This window comes from Bubalus bubalis, chromosome 4 (genome assembly GCF_019923935.1).
Source record: "Bubalus bubalis isolate 160015118507 breed Murrah chromosome 4, NDDB_SH_1, whole genome shotgun sequence".
Classification (NCBI taxonomy): Eukaryota; Metazoa; Chordata; class Mammalia; order Artiodactyla; family Bovidae; genus Bubalus; species Bubalus bubalis.
In genome coordinates, this window is record NC_059160.1 from 79,073,529 (window position 1) to 79,093,444 (window position 19,916).

Here is a 19,916-nt window from a genome sequence, read left to right on the forward strand (position 1 = left end):
GAAGCTGCAGTGCTTGATGAAGATGAAATGAGGTGGCCTGGAAGTCACCTCCCTGGGCATCATTATGTCCTTTGAAGCCTGCAACTCTTCTGTGATCATATGCTCTTCAAACTAGACCGTGCCTCACTGACAGCATTTTACAAAATACAAAGAATTCAAAGTGAATAAAACCAATAGGAACCCGTAAAGTGATGTCAGGGGTGAGTCAAAATACTAATATCAACACACAGTGATTCTTCTTCTCTAAGGAAAATATCCAGATTCACACATATCATACATTTCTATAACTAAAGAAGGAAAATAAAAAGAGAATAACTCTCATGGTCCTTTTTTTCCCCTCTCATCTAAGAGTACAGGTATAGTCCAATTTGCCCAGTTTGGCATTTCTTTTTGAGTGCATCTCATCTCTTCACTTTTTTTTCCCATTCATTTATCTGTGTAACAGAGGTCTAAAAAAACAACATGTACCCCAACCCAACAAAACAAAGTAAAAAGTACAATTAAACTTGCATCAGATACTCACACTAAAAACTATGTGGTTAAAACCACTCTGCTGTAAGGAAATCAAAGGTGGTGAATCATTTAAAACACTTTAGAATGATTTTACTTTATCTTAAGCACTTGCTTTTATATCAAAGATATTCTATAATGATTCTTCAAAAAAGCAGAAAAAGAATTCTCTGAGTTGAGCAAATACATGTAAATGAAAATAGATGAACAAGAGAAAAATAAATCTTCTGTTAAGTCCCAAATAGACTACCACTCACAAAACTGGTTTCTTACAGTAAGTATCTTAATTACACTATATGAGTGAAAATATACCAACATAGGTATTTTTAGACTTACTGGCTTTTGATCATCATGAATTATTGTCCACTTTCCAAAAAGTGTGTAACATCTGTCTGGGTAGTAGGACCATACTGCTATTTAACTAGTGAACTTCAGAATGAAGAGTGCAGTGATTAAGAGCTGGGTTCTTAGTTAAAGCTGGTTTTACTGTCTGCTAAGCCAAAAACTTCTTCACTTAACTTATTTAATCCTCGGTGTCACTGGTATAATGGGGGAAATAATAATGTCAACTATAAGTTGGCATTTCCCATGCCACTGGCATCTTCTTCTACAAGGATGAAGTCATGTGCTGCTACAGCTGCTGACTTTCAACAGTCCCCTGAAAGGAGCTCAGGGTTGAGAGCAGAAATAGGGCACTCTGTGCTCAGAGGAAAAACTGGCAGAATAGGTCTTCAGATAGTTAGACATTTTCAGGAGTCAATTTTATGAGCCCAATTCTTGTACCTTCTCATATTTAGAAAGGCACCAAAATCTTTCATGGTGACGACTGCTCCTCGTGACTAGCAGAAACCTCTGCAAAAGCATATGTGCGTGATGTACATGTACTCCACCTTCATCAAATCATATGTATACCTACTTCTCTGGAGCAGTTTCTCAGAGCTATCTGAAATGCTGTCTCCTGGCCTCTAGTCCTCATTTTGCCCCAAATAAATCTTGACTCACGACTCTCACATCATGTACTTTTGAAGCTGCCAACAGCATCTACCCCAGTTTTGCTGAAGGATAAGAGAATCCATGTAAGCCTTTTGGCACAGCAGCTGGCATAGTGACTATATGATAAATGGTAGCTGCCATGATATTCCTTTTAATAAATAAGCAAACCACTCATTTACTCAAATCACTTACTTTCAATAAACATAACAAAAAGAAGCTATTTTACTGGTTTACAAGGCCAAAAGAATGATAATTAACGAAGAAACTGTACTGATTCTTTCTCCCTTGCAAGAACATTATCTAAGATGGCCATATTTCTTGCTACCTTCAAAGCTGACCTTACACTTCTTGTCAGTATAGAGAACTAAATAAAGAAAAGTAAGTAGGTAGAGCCCTATGTAATCAATTAATTCATCCTCCCTGTTGTCAAGCAACACCACTTATACATGTCCCATAAAGTTAACTCTATTACTGTTGTGTCAAAGATTGCTAGTGTTCTACCCCTAGATTCCTTGTTTGCTTTCTCCTTTGTAAGAGAATTCTGATTTTTAACTGGAACACTGTGCCTCCTACTCCTTCCTCTCCCAAACCACTGAACGGAATTTCCCAGTCTTTACTGAAACTAGCTATAATAGTTTCATGGGACTGATTCTGATCTGTGAGAAGTACTGCATGAATTCCAGGAAGACTTCAATTCAAAGCAAGCTGCTTCAGCCATGAAGCATTGCTGCTGCTACATTTCCTTCTTCTGGCCTGTGTCACAGACATGACTGCAGTGGGCCTTGCTCACAAACTTGTGAAGAATACTTACAGGGCCTGGATCCCTGATGACAACTCCCTACTTTTGAATTTATCTTACTTGAGCAAGAGAAAAACTCCTTTCTTGTTTAAGACAGTTATTTCGGGTTCTTCTGTTATCCACAGCCAAACACATTTCTTAACTGATAGAAATTTATTCAAATGCTTAAAACATATATTTGCTAAGTTCCATACATATTCTGAAATATCAGTTTCTACCCAAGTCTCTCTGAAGATATGAAACTGTAAAATGGATTCAAAATGTAAATAAAATAAAAGTCATTTCAAGATACTGCCAATTCCTGACAAGGGCCTATATCTTGTGCTTTTTTTCCCCCTTAACAGCTGGCATAACACTTGGTAAATAGCAGTAATAGAGACCAGATGGAACAGTAAAAAGTGGGGAATAAAAATCCCTAGTAGTGTCTCTGTGTACCTGTGATTGCAAATTTGTAATTCTGGATCTCCTTGGTGACGCAGTCAATGTGCAGTGGTGAATGCGGCATTTACCAAGCCTGCAGGTTCCCTCAAGTTATTTAAATACCTTGAAAGTAACTCGAAAATAACATGAGAGGTGACCTAAAACTCTCAAAGAGTTAGTGCTTCACTCAGTTAATAACATTCACCCCAGAATGACTGAGCCTCCATGGCTGGCCTCCTATCTGTAAGACTAGGGTTCGATGACTTTTAGGGCTCCAGCTTATCCTGGTTATTTTGCTTTGTGATCCCATTTTTTGAGGTGTTCATGAGCACATATATTTTACCTCAGCACTTCTGTGATAGAGATGGCTAATTGTTCTTTTGTGACTCTTCCTTATAGGGTAATAGAGCAATTAAGCTTCTTATTTTAGTGCTAAATTTTTTGCTGCTCCAGTTTCTCTCTGACAGAATAATTACCATGTGTGTCTCTCTTGAAGTCTCAAAGATTCATTAATTTGAGTTTCACTTACAGGTAAATTTCTTACTTTTTTCCAGGGTATGTTCAATTTGTTGTCTTTATCTTTTACTACTTTAGTCTTCAAAGATCTTGCAGATCCTAAATTACTTCCAGAATTATACGGCCATGACACTTTTCTCTTTCCTGGTTAGATTTCAAAGTTCTAATTACTTTAAAAAAAATTCTCTCAGAAGGGCATTTTTCTCCTGTTTTGTTATTCATATATATATTTCATTCAAATATGATAGTTGATATATAAATTCACTTTAGTCTCTTTCATTTAAACTGGCTAGATTCCTGTCTTTCCATTTTCCTTAATAACTCAGTTCAAACTGATTTTATTCTGACTAAACAAACAAGTGCTAAAATCTCAGTGGAAGAATCTAATCAAATAGAAATGAAGCATTATCTGTGTTATCCATTGGAATATCTGTGTTATATCTGAATATCTGTGTTACCAATTTGAATGCAGAGTTCCAAAGAATAGCAAGGAGAGATAAGAAAGCCTTTCTTAGAGATCAATGCAAAGAAATAAAGGAAAACCATAGAATGGGAAAGTCTACAGATCTCTTCAAGAAAATTAGACATACCAAGGCAACATTTCATGCAAAGATGGGCACAATAAAGGACAGAAACGGTATGACCTAACAGAAGCAGAAGATATTAATAAGAGGTGGGAAGAATACACAGAAGAACTATACAAAAAAGATCTTCATGACTCAGATAATCATGATGGTGTGATCACCAACCTAGAGCCAGACATCCTGGAATGCGAAGTCAAGTGGGCCTTAGGAAGCATCACTATGAACAAAGCTAGTGGAGGTGATGTAATTTCAGGTGAGCTATTGCAAATCCTAAAAGATGATGCTGTGAAAGTGCTGCACTCAATATTTCAGCAAATTTGGAAAACTCAGCAGTGGCCACAGGACTGGAAAAGGTCAGTTTTCATTTCAATCCCAAAGAAAGGCAATCCCAAAGAATGCTCAAACTACCACACAATTGCACTCATCTCACACACTAGTAAAGTAATGCTCAGTATTCTCCAAGCCAGGCTTCCACAGTACGTGAACCATGAATTTCTAGATGTTCAAGCTGGATTTAGAAAAGGCAGAGGAACCAGAGATCAAATTGCCAACACCCATTGGGTCACTGAAAAAGCAAGAGAATTCCAGAAAGACATCTATTTCTGCTTTATTGACTATGCCAAAGCCTTTGACTGTGTGGATCACCACAAACTACGGAAACTTCTTAAAGAAATGAGAATACCAGACCACCTGACCTGCCTCTTGAGAAATCTGTATGCAGGTCAGGAAGCAACAGTTAGAACTGGACATAGAACAACAGACTGGTTCCAAATAGGGAAAGGAGTACGTCAAGGCTGTATATTGTCACCCTGCTTATTTAACTTATATGCAGAGTACATCATGAGAAACACTGGGCTGGATGAAGCACAAGCTGGAATCAAGACTGCTGGGAGAAATATCAATAACCTCAGATATGCAGATGACACCACACTTATGACAGAAAACTAGGAAGAACTAAAGAGCCTCTTGATGAAAGTAAAAGAGGAGAGTGAAAAAGTTGGTTTAAAGCTCAACATTCAGAAAACTAAGATCATGGCATCTGGTCCCATCACTTCAAGGCAAATAGATGGAGAGATAGTGGAAATAGTGATAGACTTTATTTTGGGGGCTCCAAAATCACTGCAGATGATGACTGCCGCAATAAAATTAAGACACTTGCTCCTTGGAAGAAAAGTTATGACCAACCTAGACAGCATATCAAAAAGCAGAGACATTTATTTGCCAACAAAGGCCGTCTAGTCACAGCTATGGTTTTTCCAGTAGTCATGTACAGATGTGAGAGTTGAACTATAAAGAAAGCTGAGTGCTGAAGAATAGACGCTTTTGAACTCTGGTGTTGAAGAAGACTCTTGAGTGTCCCTTGGACTGCAAGGAGATCCAACTGGTCCATTCTAAAGGAAATCAGTCCTGAGTATTCATTGGAAGGGCTGATGCTGAAACTCCAATACTTTGGCCACCTGATGGGAAGAACTGACTCCTTGGAAAAGACCCTGATGCTGGGAAAGATTGAAGGCAGCAGGAGAAGGGGACAGAGAATGAGATGGCTGGATGGCATCACCGACTCAATGGAAATGAGTTTGAATAAACTCCAGGAGTTAGTGATGGACAGGGAGGCCTGGAGTCCTGCAGTCCATAGGGTCACAAAGAGTCGGACCATGATGATTGCTAGATATATCAGGAAGAAAGTAGAGAGGAAATTAAAAAAAAAAAACAGAGCAAAGCAAAAAACCTGAAAAAAAAAAAAAAAACAAACATAAAATATAATTCCTCCTTTCAAGTTACAAATTTCCATTTGGGAAGACAAGCCACAGAAGCTGGGCAGTTAAGCAACACTAACTTGTAAATAACATCACAAGTCATTCCAGTCACTAGTACCTGACAAGAGCCTTTCCCTTCATTTCAGGTCTCAATTTAGACCCCAAAGTTTGCTCTTGTACATCACCACCTTACTGCCCAGGGTGATCTCTGTAGCATCCAAATCTGATAATAATATTCTTAATATCATCACATTTTTTTTTAATGAGGGAGTCCAATATCCTTTTTACCTCTATATATGACTTCTTATAATTTAAATTCTGAGAGGAATTATAGGCAGCACCCCATTTCTGAAAATTTCTCTGAAATTCAATAGCTGAAAGCATGAGAGGTATCTGTGACAGAGCCTTCCCTAAGGAATGCCCTCTGCCACAGATGGTTGGAAAGCCCCAGTTCTTTGAACTTCTGGATTAGTCTCTGACAGACACCTGGAGCAGGCACTGTCAAGGCTGGTGGGGGCTGGGGAGTCTCTCTGCTCCTCAGCCTCCAGAACAGAGATTACCATGGGCAGGGTCTTGGCTGTTCTTTTCTGCAAACTCAGGTGAGTCCTGGTAAAGCTCTCCACATGCCTACCTGTCTAACAACAGCAGGGGATGGGAGGGTGATTGGGCCAGGCCCTGGGAACTGACACTCACTGGTGATGCTGATCTTGACGGGCAAGTGAGTCCCTCTGCTTTGAAAAGAAAGGGAAAGGGACAGAAGAGAGTTGTATACTGTCTGAATTGGAGAACCGATGCAGCTCTGCTAAGCCTAACATAAGCACTTTTAAGAACCCTCAGGAAACACCCCCTTCCATGGGTTAAGCCGTTTCTCTTATTGCTAGAACCCTCACACCAGAAATTAACACTATCATTCCTTAGAACATCTCCAAAACACTAGTTGTATGAGGCACATAGTTCATCGAAGTGGAGAATATGAATTCTGTGAAACTGAGTATCTGAAACTAGAAGATAACTATCCTTGTAGTTGGTAGACAACAGTAAGCTTCCTCCTGTTTCTGCACACGTATTATTCTCTCTGTCCTGGATGCTATCTTCTTATCCTTATCCCATCTAATTCCAACCAGTTCCTTACTGCCCAGCTTTGGGAAGCCTTCTATAATAAGGAATTATTACTTATTACCTTCTATAATAAGGAGTTATATAAATGGCTCTTTAAAATTCTGAGTTCTTCTACTGCAAGGATATATTTTTCAACAATCTAGGTATTAAGTAAAATAAGGTGGCCTATAGATATTAGTAGAATAGATATTAAAAAAAGTACAACACTCTTAACCCCTCTTGAAATTCTTCTGTAGCTGAACTGAAAATGGCACTCTCTGTTTGCATAAGAATGGAAGACCATTTGGGTACACACATTTGCAAGACAAAAAGCAGCAATATTAATTTAGCCTGTTTAGATTTCTTATTTATTTTTATAATTTATAGCAAGCCATCACATATGCACACACACACTTATGTGAGATGAAAGATGAAAATAAAGGTAAAGGATTGTATCTGTGTAAATAATACATGCTAACTGCCAAGAATTTATATGTTCATTTAATTTTGGTTTTTATAAAAATACAATACATAATTGTATATATATATGAATAAGAATAATATACATTCTTGCTGAATTTGATTACACAGGCCAAGAATTAAAGGATCTGCTGTTTTGAGGGATAAACTACTACCTTAAATTTCATAAGTTTATTATTTAACTAAACTTCTGTGAAGATACTTAACCAACACAGTCACAAATCAATCTCACAATGATAAAAAAAAAAAAAATCAGAAAGAACTAAACATTTAGGTTCCACAAAGTTTAACATTTACATAAATACTAATTAATTTAGATAAAGGTTTCCTTTGCTTTCAAAACGAACTAGAAATGTTAATAGGTTCTGTCATGAAATAATTTTTATTCCTGATTTAATAAGACTCATCAGCATAGCCTTACCATATAAAACTCAAAATCAAACAAAAGAAAGAAAAAGAAACTTAAAAAATTACATTCTAACTCTCATCTGGGCTACTGGCAATGTCTTTATGATTTACTGATAATGATAAAAACGAGCAGTGCATTTTTAACCTCTGTGAACGGTACTTTATTATCTACCTGCAAGTTGGTCGTAATGTACATCATTTCCAAAGACTCTATTCTACGATGAAATTACCATAGAATTCACATAATGATCAATGCTAACTGCCAAGGAGTAATAGGTTTTCACAAACATACTCACTGTTAACTATGCAATTCAGATGCACATGGAGAAAAATGCCATGAGGCCATGAGTGGACTAAGCAGAGAGAGTATGTAGGGAACAAGGTGGCTCTGCAGTCTACTAGTTACATCACTCAAGGCCGGTTATGTAAACCCTCTGAGCCTTATTTTCTTATCTGCAAAATTAGATACTAGTATCTTTCTCTTAGGGAAGTTTGATGATAACATGGGATAATATTCAAAAAGAATGTGCAAAGATGTCTATATATATAGTAAAGAATTAATGGAAACTATTATAATTTTAAAATAATAATAGTTATTACTGTTGGAATTATGCTCCATCTATCTCCCTTGGTATATCACCTGGGGTCACTTAAGCTACACTGGATATCTATAAAGCTGAACTGTCCAAACACCTTTTTATAATCCTTTCTGTTTAATATTAAACCAGTCTACTCCTAATCCTGTCTCCACAGATAGTTTTGTCTTCAAGATAACCATCATGCAGTAACTTCAGACTCTGTTATCTCTCTCTGGGGCTGCCAGAGTCTCCTCCTCCTAATACATTCAGCAAGTCCCCTATATACAAACCTTCAAGTTGGGAAATTTCAAAGACACAAACATCCATTCCCATCAACATCAGGCGTGAGTGAAACTGCAGCTTGCTCTCCTTCTGCTGTTGCCGATGGTCCTTCAGCTCTACCATCTCCCACATCCTTTCCCTCCTGCAGTCAGTCACTCTTCTTGCCTCTTTACCTGATGCCAGTTCCTGTATGCCAGCTACTGTACTGAACCGCACTACTGTACTTTTCAAGGTACTGTCTGTAAGATTAAAAATGCTTTTTTGTGTGTTTGTTTTTATGTATCATTTGTGTGAAAAGTCTATAAACATATCATAGTACAGTAATATATAGCTGATTGTGTAGTTTGGTACCTAGGCTAACTTTGTAGGACTTACACGTACAAATTAGACTTGTAAATGTGTTTTTCGAATGGAACTCGTTCATATTTACTGTGCTTTAAAATTCATGCAGAAAACTCTTCGTAAACTTGAATTTGATGATGTTACTCCCCTATCTGGTGCTGCTGAATGGTTTCCCTCTACCACCTGTTTTCACCTAGTATATAAGGCCCTGCCTTTACGTCTGCCTCATCTTGTGACTGGTACTCCTTTCTCCAATGGTATCAAGCTTTATAAAAATTCCTGAAAAGCAAATCTATTTCACATCTACATCTTTGCACAGGTTGCTCTCATGCCCTTGGAGGCTTTTCCACTTTTATTGGTCTGAGACACTCCTACTCACTCCTACTTATCCTTGAAAAATTAAATCAATCTCACTCCTACATGAGGGGTTCTTAACATAGAGCTTTTAAGTGCAGATGAGGGAAAAAAAAAAACACTATATCTGTAATTCATTAACCTTTAACTGAAATTTAGCATTTCCTTCAATTATGAAATTAGGCAGTAAACCACTGAGAACAATAGAAATCACATACATTTTTATATCCTACTATATAGTAGTTGCAGAAATTTCAAAATACCATTTACATTCTCCGTGGTTTTGAAACAATGGCATTAGCTCTGCATTAGATCTGTTATTTAATATATTAATAAAGAAGGACATGGATTACTATATAATAAACTTATTTGGAAAATAATTTGGCACCCATATTGCAATATTATTGATTTTCTTTGAACTGCTATGTAATTTATTTTATGCAGTTAAAAGCATGACTTTAAGAAGGGATCCAGAATAATGTGTGGTTAAGAGCTCTCATGTGTGAAGCCTTGTGTGACAGTCCTGGGAGAGGTGATGTCACAACCAGGCATGCTGATACATATATCAACTTTTATCATGCTGCTTTGAAATTATTTATTGGTATCTTTCTCCCTCCTAGCTGTAAGCTCTATGTGGAGAAAGGGTTCTTTTTTTTCCTTTAATCTTAATATTCCCTGACCTACTGATCTCAAAAATGTTTCTTAAATGAATAAACTTATTACAAATGTGTACACATATTGTCCTAAAGTGCTGTATTCTTTGATTTATACAAGAATAAATTTCTGCTTCTCTGCTTCTAAAACCAGATTATTTCAAACACATAATATCATTTTTTTCTAGTCTTCTAATTTATTCACCATATAGTGTTAGCTGCTCTTTGTGACCCGCCCTGGGTCCCACTCTTTGTGGTCCCCTGGACTGTAGCCCACCTGGCTTCTCTCTGTCCATGGAATTTTCCAGGCAAGAATACTTGAGTGGGTAGCCCTATTCACCATATAACGCAGATGTTAATAGTCCTAGAGGCATGTGTCATACTATCTTATTTTGTAATTGAGTTACTTATATTAGGAAAACCTTCTCTTGGTACTACAACCATGTAACAATCTAAAAATTTCATGGTCACATTACCTGAACAAAGACTTGCTGTATGCCCAGAGATCTTCATGTCTGTGCTGCTGTGTCTGCTAGCATAGCTGCAAGAGGTACTACTGATCACACTGCAGAAGTAAAGGTGATGCATTTGGAAGAAAATTTCCTAAACTATCAACGCTCTAGTAGCAACAAAATGTAGCCAAAATTTCTAGCACATATATCTAAATTCTATAATAAAAGTTATACTAAAAATCTTCCTTTAGTCAGCATCATCTATCTTATTTTGAAACCATCTATCCACCCATTCACTCACCTAGCCACCCAGCCACCTACAATAATAGTTTCCAAAGTTACACTCACTGATGACATTCTTTTAATCAGGTTGCTATACCTGGTTTAAAAAAATTAAATTAAATTAAAAGGTTGGTCCAGAAAAATGCCAATAGGCATTTTTCAACCTCAGACAGGGAAAACATTAGGAGCTACGTAACATGCTTTCACAGCATGATGGAAAAATACCTCCATTCAACAAATATTAAATATAACATTTAATATTTAAAGTTAATACCTAAACAGTTTTCATCTTTGTTCAGTATCATGATTTACAAGAAGGTGATCTTGAGCTTATTTATTTAGAGAACAGTTAAGTTTTTTATAAATCTTATCTCGTATTTATTTTATTTGTAGTTTTCTTGGTTTTTATTATAAGGAAATGTAACAGAGGTTATGACTACGGTCTATTACTGTCACAGTACTGGATAATGTATTCCCTTTTGAAATATAGGACAAAATCAGGATAGTATTCTAGAGTGGACTGACTTGAAATGTGAACAGAATTCCAGGTTGATTTTATTTATTCATTGTAATGATCAGAGCTCTAAATAAGAATAAAAATCCTTGTAAGTTTCAGAGACACACGTTTTCCCCTTTACTTCTTTCCCTTTACTTTTTCCCCCTTTACTTCAGACCTAAATGGATAAATGCAAAAGAGCTTTTCTCAAAAGTCTTTTGAGTTCAAGAGGGAGGAAAAATGACATTTCAAATAAAAGTGTAAGTGACAGTAAATACTGTTCTTTTTACAGGACTGCTGAACTTAACTGGAAAGCAAGGGAAAGGCTCTTCTGATTTGCATCCTTGAAATTGTGTTCTAAGAAGTGAGCTACAGGGAGATTTTATAGCTCCAGACTCCTGTTCCCTGATTACTATCTTAACCATGTGCAGAGTCTTTGTTCTTGTATATCATCCATCTGATTATCCAGCCTGTTACACTGTTACACTGTTTGGGGCCCACAGCCCCCAAATCTCTTGAGTCTCCACTACCACTGTCAAGGTTGCAGTATTTCTTGCCTATGCTTCCAATTTCTTTCATCTGATCTCCACTCATTACCCTTTGTCCTTCCCTAATCAAGTCTCCTAAGCAACAAGAGTGATCTTTTAGTAACACAAGTCTGATTAAGTCATTCTTATCAATCTTTAAAGGCTTCTCAGTATTCTAAAATGATGTCTAAAATTCTCATGGCCTTTGAGGGTCCCAATATGGTCTGTCATGACCTGCCATCCAGTCTATTTTTGTACTGTTCTCTTGCTCATGGGTAAGTTCCTTGAAGAAGCCATACTCCTTGCTTAGGGCCTGTACACATATGTTCCCTCTTCCTGGAATGCTCTTCTCCCAGTCTTTGCAATCCTAAAATAAAATAGCCTTGTTTTTTGTCTTTAAGGCTTCCCAAGAAGCACTTCATGATTGTGGAAAACAAATAAGATTTAAGTAGGGGATATTGCCATTGTGGTGGCTTTGCAGGTCCTTGACTGAAAATACAGGCTTCAAGGTAAAAAGGTCATGAAGAACTCAATAATTATGTCCCTTAAGTGGTTAACTTCCTCCAAGAATCTGTTCTATCATCCTTCTATCCAGATGTCAAATTTCGTATTGGGTATTTAAGTGCTAGCATAAGACATATGGGATTACTTGGAGATACAGATATATGATAAGGTTATATAGGCTTTTTGTTTCAAATCTCATTTTTCTTTTCTACCAATTTAATTACAATTATCATTATCTGAAATAAGTCTGTGGATATTATTCAACAGATGTAGCATATTTTCTACTGTAGTTTTACTTAATATTAACCTCAAGGCCTATTAAGCTGTATCATCAGACCAAAAAATTAAAATATGCAAATTTTAAAGGAAATCAGTAGGTTTTAGAAAATAAAAGTCAACAAACAATAAGTCTCACTCACAGTATGACACTATATTCATTGTAAAGTTGCTAAAAATTACTGGAAACAAACACATTATCACTCAGGAATACGCCAAATGCTAAAAAAAAAATAGGGGCTAATAAGGTTGCTATGCATTTCTAGGTCATATGAAAGTTTTATGATTGAATCTAACAGTCTCAGTGCTAATGCCAATAACATGTGCTCAATCACTCAAGGTTGGCTAATGGAGAAAAAAATGAAATGAATGCAAAATTATTTTTATTGTAAGTGAACTTTGAAGACATTAATTATAATTAGCAATTATTATGCCAAACTAATTATAGTTAGTTAGGCATAATACAGTTTATGAAAACTAGAGTCTCAAACATAGGGAGGTCTATAAATGAAGGAATACTATGTCAACTTGGATGTCTGGAAGCCTCATTTAGAGAGAGAAACATGAAAATGTTACTCTACAGAAAAACAGCCACATTATTTTTGTACTCTTCATTTAATAATGTTGAAGAAGGAAAAAAAGGAATGAAAGAAAGCTGGCAGTTAAGCAGTTAAAAAAAATAAAAAGAAACTGAAGTGGTTCTTAATGGAAGATGTACTTGAAGCACTTACTCTCCACTGTCCTGGTGAGGCAGATCTATGGGGGTGAGGAATGTACTTTCTCAGATAGAACCGGACATGAAACAATGGACTGGTTCAAAATTGGGAAAGGAGTACGTCAAGGCAGTATATTGTCACCCTGCTTATTTAACTTATATGCAAAGTACATCATGTGAAACGCTGGGCTGGATGAAGCACAAGCTGGAATCTAGATTGCCGGGAGAAATATCAATAACTTCAGACATGCAGATGACACCACCCTTATGGCAAAGAGCCCCTTGATGAAGGTGAAAGAGGAGAGTGAAAAGGCTGTCTTTAAACTCAACATTCAAAAGACAAAGATTATGGAATCCAATCCCATCACTTCATGGCAAATAGATGGGGAAACAATGGGAACAGTGAGAGACTTTATTTTTTGGGGCTCCCAAATCACTGCAGATGGTGACTGCAGCCATGAAATTAAAAGACACTTGCTCCTTGGAAGAAAAGCTATGACCAACCTAGACAGCATATTAAAAAGCAGAGACATTACTTTGCTGACAAAAGTCCATCTAATGAAAGCTACGGTTTTTCCAGTAGTCATGTATAGATGTGAGAACTGGACTATAAAGAAGGCTGAGTGCTGAATAATTGATGCTTTTGAGCTACTGTGTTGGAGAAGACTCTTGTGAGTCCCTTGGATTGCAAGGAGATCAAACCAGTCAATCGTAAAGGAAATCCTGAATATTCATTGGAAGGACTGATGCTGAAGCTGAAGCTCTAATACTTTGGCCACCTGATAAGAGCCAACTCATTAAAAAAGGATGGGGAGCACATGTATACTGGTGGCGGATTCTTGTTGATATATGGCAAAACCAATACAATATTGTAAAGTTAAAAAAAAAAAAAAAAGACCCCGATGCTAGGAAAGATTGAAGGCAGGAGAAGAAGGGGAGGACAGAGGATGAGATGGTTAGATGGCATCACTGACTCAATGGATATGAGTTTGAGCATGCTCTGGGAAATGATGAAGGATAAGGAAGCCTGGTGCACCGCAGTCCTTGGAGTCGCAAAGAGTTGGTCACGACTGAGCGACTGAACAACAACATCAGATGATTCTAGGTAAGATTCTCAGTTGAAAAATACTGATAGGAAAATGAGCCATAAATTAGAAGCACAGTCCTTCTTGTAAATTTCTCCTTTAATTACCCCAACTGACTTCTATGATCTGTTCTATCTGGTTGCTGATAGTTAATCAATTTCCTATTTTTGAATTCTGTTGATTTTTCTCTTAGATTTATCTAGAATCTGTTTACCTGTTTATCTTGAGCATCACCACCATAGTCCAGGCAACTACTAATCTCTCTCATAGGCAATTTTAATAATTAGTCTCCTCATATCAACATGTGCCCTCTGTGCCCCAGAGAGAAAGTTGAGAATAGAAAAATTGGTCAATCACTACCCTGCTTAAAACTCTTCTTCTTCAAAAGATGGGAAAGACTTCTACTCATTATCATAATGTCATATTTTATTATAGGTTTTATTAATGATAACAATGGTTATATTTATTGGGTGCTTATTATATGCTAAGAACTGCTTTAGGTGCTTTCTATATATTAACTCGTCCTTATATAATCCTATGAGTATGTGCTCCAGAATATTTTTTTAATGGATGAATGCATGCATGAATGAATGAGTGGCAATGTGAATGAAAGCCCTAGGCTGAGAGTATCTGCAATTCTATAGCTGTATACTTTAAGAAATATCTGTTTACTTCGAGGGTTTTTGATAGTGATTTGAATATACCGAGATCACGTGCTGTGTGCTGTGCTCAGTTGCTTCAGTTGTGTCTAACTTTGCAACAAGATGGACTGTAGCCTGCCAGGTTCCTCTGTCCATGGGATTCCCCAGGCAAGAATACTGGAGGGTTGCCATGCCCTCCTGCAGGGGATCTTCCCGATTCTGGGATCAAAACTGGGTCTCCTGGATTGGCAGCCAGGTTCTTTATCTCTGACCAATGGGGAAGTCACTACTGAGATCATACTTATAAATAATAAAAAGTCAAAGATTTCAGGGAAATGTTATTCAGGAAAGGTTTGAATTCTCAAACTTGGATAGCTCTTGTAAGAAAATATGTTTATTAGTAATTTGAGAGCATGGAACTAAAAGCCATATTTGGTGTATGCATGTGTAGATGGTGATTGCAGCCATGAAATTAAAAGACGCTTACTCCTTGGAAGGAAAGTTATGACCAACTTAGATAGCATATTCAAAAGCAGAGACATTACTTTGCCAACAAAGGTTCGTCTAGTCAAGGCTATGGTTTTTCCTGTGGTCATGTATGGATGTGAGAGTTGGACTGTGAAGAAAGCTGAGCGCCGAAGAATTGATGCTTTTGAACTGTGGTATTGGAGAAGACTCTTGAGAGTCCCTTGGACTGCAAGGAGATCCAACCGGTCCATTCTGAAGGAGATCAGCCCTGGGATTTCTTTGGAAGGAATGATGCTAAAGCTGAAACTCCAGTACTTTGGCCACCTCATGTGAAGAGTTGACTCTTTGGAAAAGACTCTGATGCTGGAAGGGATTGGGGGCAGGAGGAGAAGGGGACGACAGAGGATGAGATGGCCGGATGGCATCACTGACTCGATGGACGTGTGTCTCAGTGAACTCAGGGAATTGGTGATGGACACAGAGGCCTGGCGTGCTGCGATTCATGGGGTCACAAAGAGTCGGACACGACTGAGTGACTGATCTGATCTGATGTGTATTCTTATACAGATAAATGATTAAGATGATAACCCCAACTGGAGTTATTTCTCCTAAGCCTTAGTTGGCACTCTGTGACTGTACACAATTTTAACTGCAGAAAGTAGATCTGAAAGATGTTGTTTAATACATTTGGTTCAGAAAGTCTAACCAGGATTTGGAAAGAATATCATCAATTAAAAATTCTAAAAAGCGTAAATTCTTATTAGAAATTATTTAAGGTAGTCCATGTCTTGGGTCTAAAGTCATTAGTGCATCCCAATCTACAATGTTTGTGGCTCTAACCTACCTAGTGATGCCACACAATCAACACTTTTTGAATTAAAATAAAGAACAACCATTGTTCTTGAACCATCCAATTCCATAAATCTTCTCTAGTCTAGTAGAGTAGAGTCAGAGGGCATTACATACCCATCACAATAGATTTCTTCAAGTGGAAGTGCTGAGTTGGGCGGTCTATGCATTTAACGTTTACTAGGCAAAAGTATATCAATTTCCAAAATGAAGAAAAATTTACATTCCCACCAATAATACACAGTTTTCTTAAGATTAAACCATCTCTCCCTTTAAATCTGTTTTCTTTGCTCAGTTTTTCTATACATTTCATTCCAAGAGGAAAGTATACCACCTATATTTATTTACTGCATGAGAATTAATCACCCTAAAGTCATGCAAACATGACTGTTTCATTTTTATCTTCTTTTTAATTTTAATTTTTTTCCAGTCTTATTGAGAGGCAATTGGCATAAAGATTTGCATAGTTTAAGGTTTACAGTATTATCTGACTTATATACATCATGAAATGATTACCACAATGTTTAGTGAACATCCATCATCTCTTATATACATAAAATTAAAGAAACAATCATTTTTGTGATAAGAACTCAGGATTTACTCTCTTAATAACTTTCATGTATGTTGTATACTGTATTTTTCATATTTATTGTAAAGAAATGGGAAATGTATATAGATACATTTAACAATAACAAAATCAGTAAGGGGACTGAAGATATATTTTATAAAATCATTCAGACTATACATACATACTATAAATACTGTCAACTGCTCACAAAACCTATGTTTCTCTTAAAGAAACTACATGAGAAATAATTGCTTTGCATATTCAGTGACTCCTAGAAGACATAAAATTTGGTTCTGTTTTTAAAAACTTATCAGTTTGTGATATGAACAATATTAGGTTGTACACTTCTCTCACTCCACTACAATTTTATCTTAAATTGGTAGGTGAAAGAAAATATTTTATTGTTACCTACCTATATTTATAGGTAGATGATAATAATTTAGATGGATCAGTAGGATTAATAGATTGATGATCACAAATTGCCATGCAATGAACTATACTACAGCAATAAATATTTTTGTTGAAATTTTAAAAGTTGATACCAGGAAAGCTATTTCATTATGTAAATCATTAAAAACTTAGTTATTTCTTTTCTGTATCAGAACTTCATAAAATTTTTTTATTCATATTCTCTGGCTGAATTTCTGCCTTTAGTTGACCTGACAGTGTATCAGTCTTCTTCTCAATCTAAATCGCTGCATCTAAATCAGACATCAAATCTAAAAAGTATTCTATGTTTCTCAAACAATAATAGTTTTTTTAAATAATTTGTTAGAGGTAACTGAGCTAAAAACACTGTACTTAAAAAAATATCTTTCAAGAAAAACAAAAGTAGAGCATGCAGAATTCTAGCAATGGTCTACCATTTTTCTAACAGTTGAGGTCAGATATCCAAGGAATAAAAATCTCTATATACATAAATAGTCTTTGTTAAGGTTAACTTCTTTTAAGACACCTTTAAACCTTCCTTAGAACATAAAGACTGTCAAAAAATAGTAAAGTGATAAACATCATTTCCAAAGGCAAGTGGATATCACAATTTGCAACCAGAAAGACATAATTACATATGTCTTCCTCACTGTTGTAATAAGAAGGCACCATAAATTCTGTTAAATGAGAAGCTCGAAGTGATCCCAAGTGGAATTTAGTGTATCAATGTAATGTTTTAATTTCATATAGGAGTACCAGACTTAATAAATGATTTACCCTTTGATTTAAGACTTACATCTGTTTAGTTGAGGCTGAAGGAATATCATTTTTTGTTTTTAAAGCTATTCGATCCATACATTTTAAGGGGTTGCTAGCCTTTCCAGCCACTAAAATGAAGTAAAAAACTTTGAAACTCTTTGTTGTTGTTTAGTCACTAAGTCACACCTGACTCTTTTGTGACCCCATGGCCTATAGCCCACCAGGCTCCCCCACCCATGGGATATCCCAGACAAGAATACTGGATATGGTTGCTATTTCCTTCTTCAGGGGATCTTCCCGACCCAGGGGTTGAACCCACATCTCCTGCATTAGCTGGCATATTCTTACTGAGCCACCTGAGAAGCCCTAAAAGGGAATCACAACCACAAAGGAATGTAGAACTCTAATGATAAATTTATTAATTGACCTGTTCAGTCATTCAATTTTTAATTAATTCAATTGTGCATTCTTCAGTTCATCTGTCAGCTGATGTATCCATTCATCCATTTCTCTATCTATTAATCTATCACATAGGGTGTATACTGCTTAACTTAACAAGTTATTAAACCTAAAGCTGATGATTAAAACACTCTTCCAGCACCTTTTCCCATTTTCTATTGCTCTTCAAGAACCCTACTAGTGAGAGGAAAAATTCTTTTCTGCTTAAATGAATGAAGGGATACTTGTGGAACACGGTAAAGATTAACTGATAGAATATCCAAATGATAAAAAACTGTATCAGACGTGTACATCATGGAAACTGATAGAATATCCAGATAATAAGTGTATCAGATATGTATATCATGGAAAAACTTAATTCTGATGAAAGTTCATTTCACTTAGAATGTAGATGTCACTGAGTCATATATGATATAAAATAGCTTTTCAGTATTTCTGCTTAGATTCTGTATCAATATATGCTTCCAATTTCCAGAGAAATATCACCAAGATTGTGTCTAATAACCCACTTTTCCTGAAGCATGCGTTTCCACCATTAAGTCTGGATGCCTAGGAAGCTCCTACTCATCTCTCATATTTTAGGAAAGTTATAAGTAAACAAAGAAGTTATCAAAATTAGGTTAAGGAAGGGGACCATTATAAAATCTCACCTGTATCTTGTGCAAGTAGTGTTCTGACCTAAAGGAGGTATTGGCTTAAAAGTGATGGGTGGAGAAACTTGGGCTGACAGCAGAAATCCCAAAGCAAGAATAATGAGGGCTACAGTGGTACCTAAAAAAAAAAAAGAAGTTTTATATCAGAGAAGAGCTGACAACATTCTTTCAAAGCAGACTGGGTTTAGCAAGATATCTCTCTGAAAAAAATAGCTTGATATATCTTTATTGGATTAAAAAAAAGATCCTCATACACAAGTATTGCCATAAAAACCCACTAGCATGTTCACTGTGAGAAATGAGAAGAGTGAAATTCAAATCAAATACATCTGTTAGCCAAGCACTGGTAATAACTTTCTAAATAAACACTATTTTGGATTGCTGACAGTCTCAAAAAGAATTAATATAACTGACATTATTGAGTGCCAACATGCCAGGAAGTACAAAAGGCAACAGATTTATATCAAGTGCTCCTTTCATTACCAAGAAAATTGTTCTCATGTTATTTGATCATTTAGAATCCAAATGGTAGTAGTAGTTCAGTCATTCTGTCGTGTCCAACTCTGCGACCCCATGGACTGCAACAAGCCAGGCCTCCCTGTCCATCACCAATTCCCTGAGCTTGCTCAAACTCATGTCCATCGTCTCAGTGATGCCATTCAACCATCTCATCCTCTGTCGTCCACTTCTCCTCCTGCCTTCAATCTTTCTCAGCATCAGGGTCTTTTCCAGCGAGTCAGTTCTTTGCATCAGGTGGCCAAAGTATTGGAGCTTCAGCATCAGTCCTTCCAATGAATATTCAGGATGATTTCCTTTAGGATTGACTGGTTGGATCTCCTTGGATCTCTCTCAAGAGTCTACTCCAACACCACAGTTAAAAAGCATCAGTTCTTTGGTGCTTCGCTTTCTTTGTGGTCTAACTCTTACATCCATACATAACAACTGGAAAAATCATATCTTTGACTAGACAGAATTTTGT

The 19,916-nt window shown here is 36.6% G+C and overlaps 1 protein-coding gene across 4 annotated transcripts in view; it reads right to left on the minus strand.

Annotated features, from left to right (window-relative positions):
• Nucleotides 1-19,916, minus strand: part of SLC2A13 (solute carrier family 2 member 13) — a 531,951-nt gene that overhangs the window by 148,650 nt on the left and 363,385 nt on the right. For all 4 annotated transcript variants that reach the window (XM_025283988.2, XM_025283989.2, XM_025283990.2 and 1 more), the window contains one exon: nucleotides 18,935-19,055. In XM_025283988.2, the coding sequence (XP_025139773.1) occupies nucleotides 18,935-19,055 (121 nt within the window). The remainder of the gene's footprint in view (nucleotides 1-18,934; nucleotides 19,056-19,916) is intronic.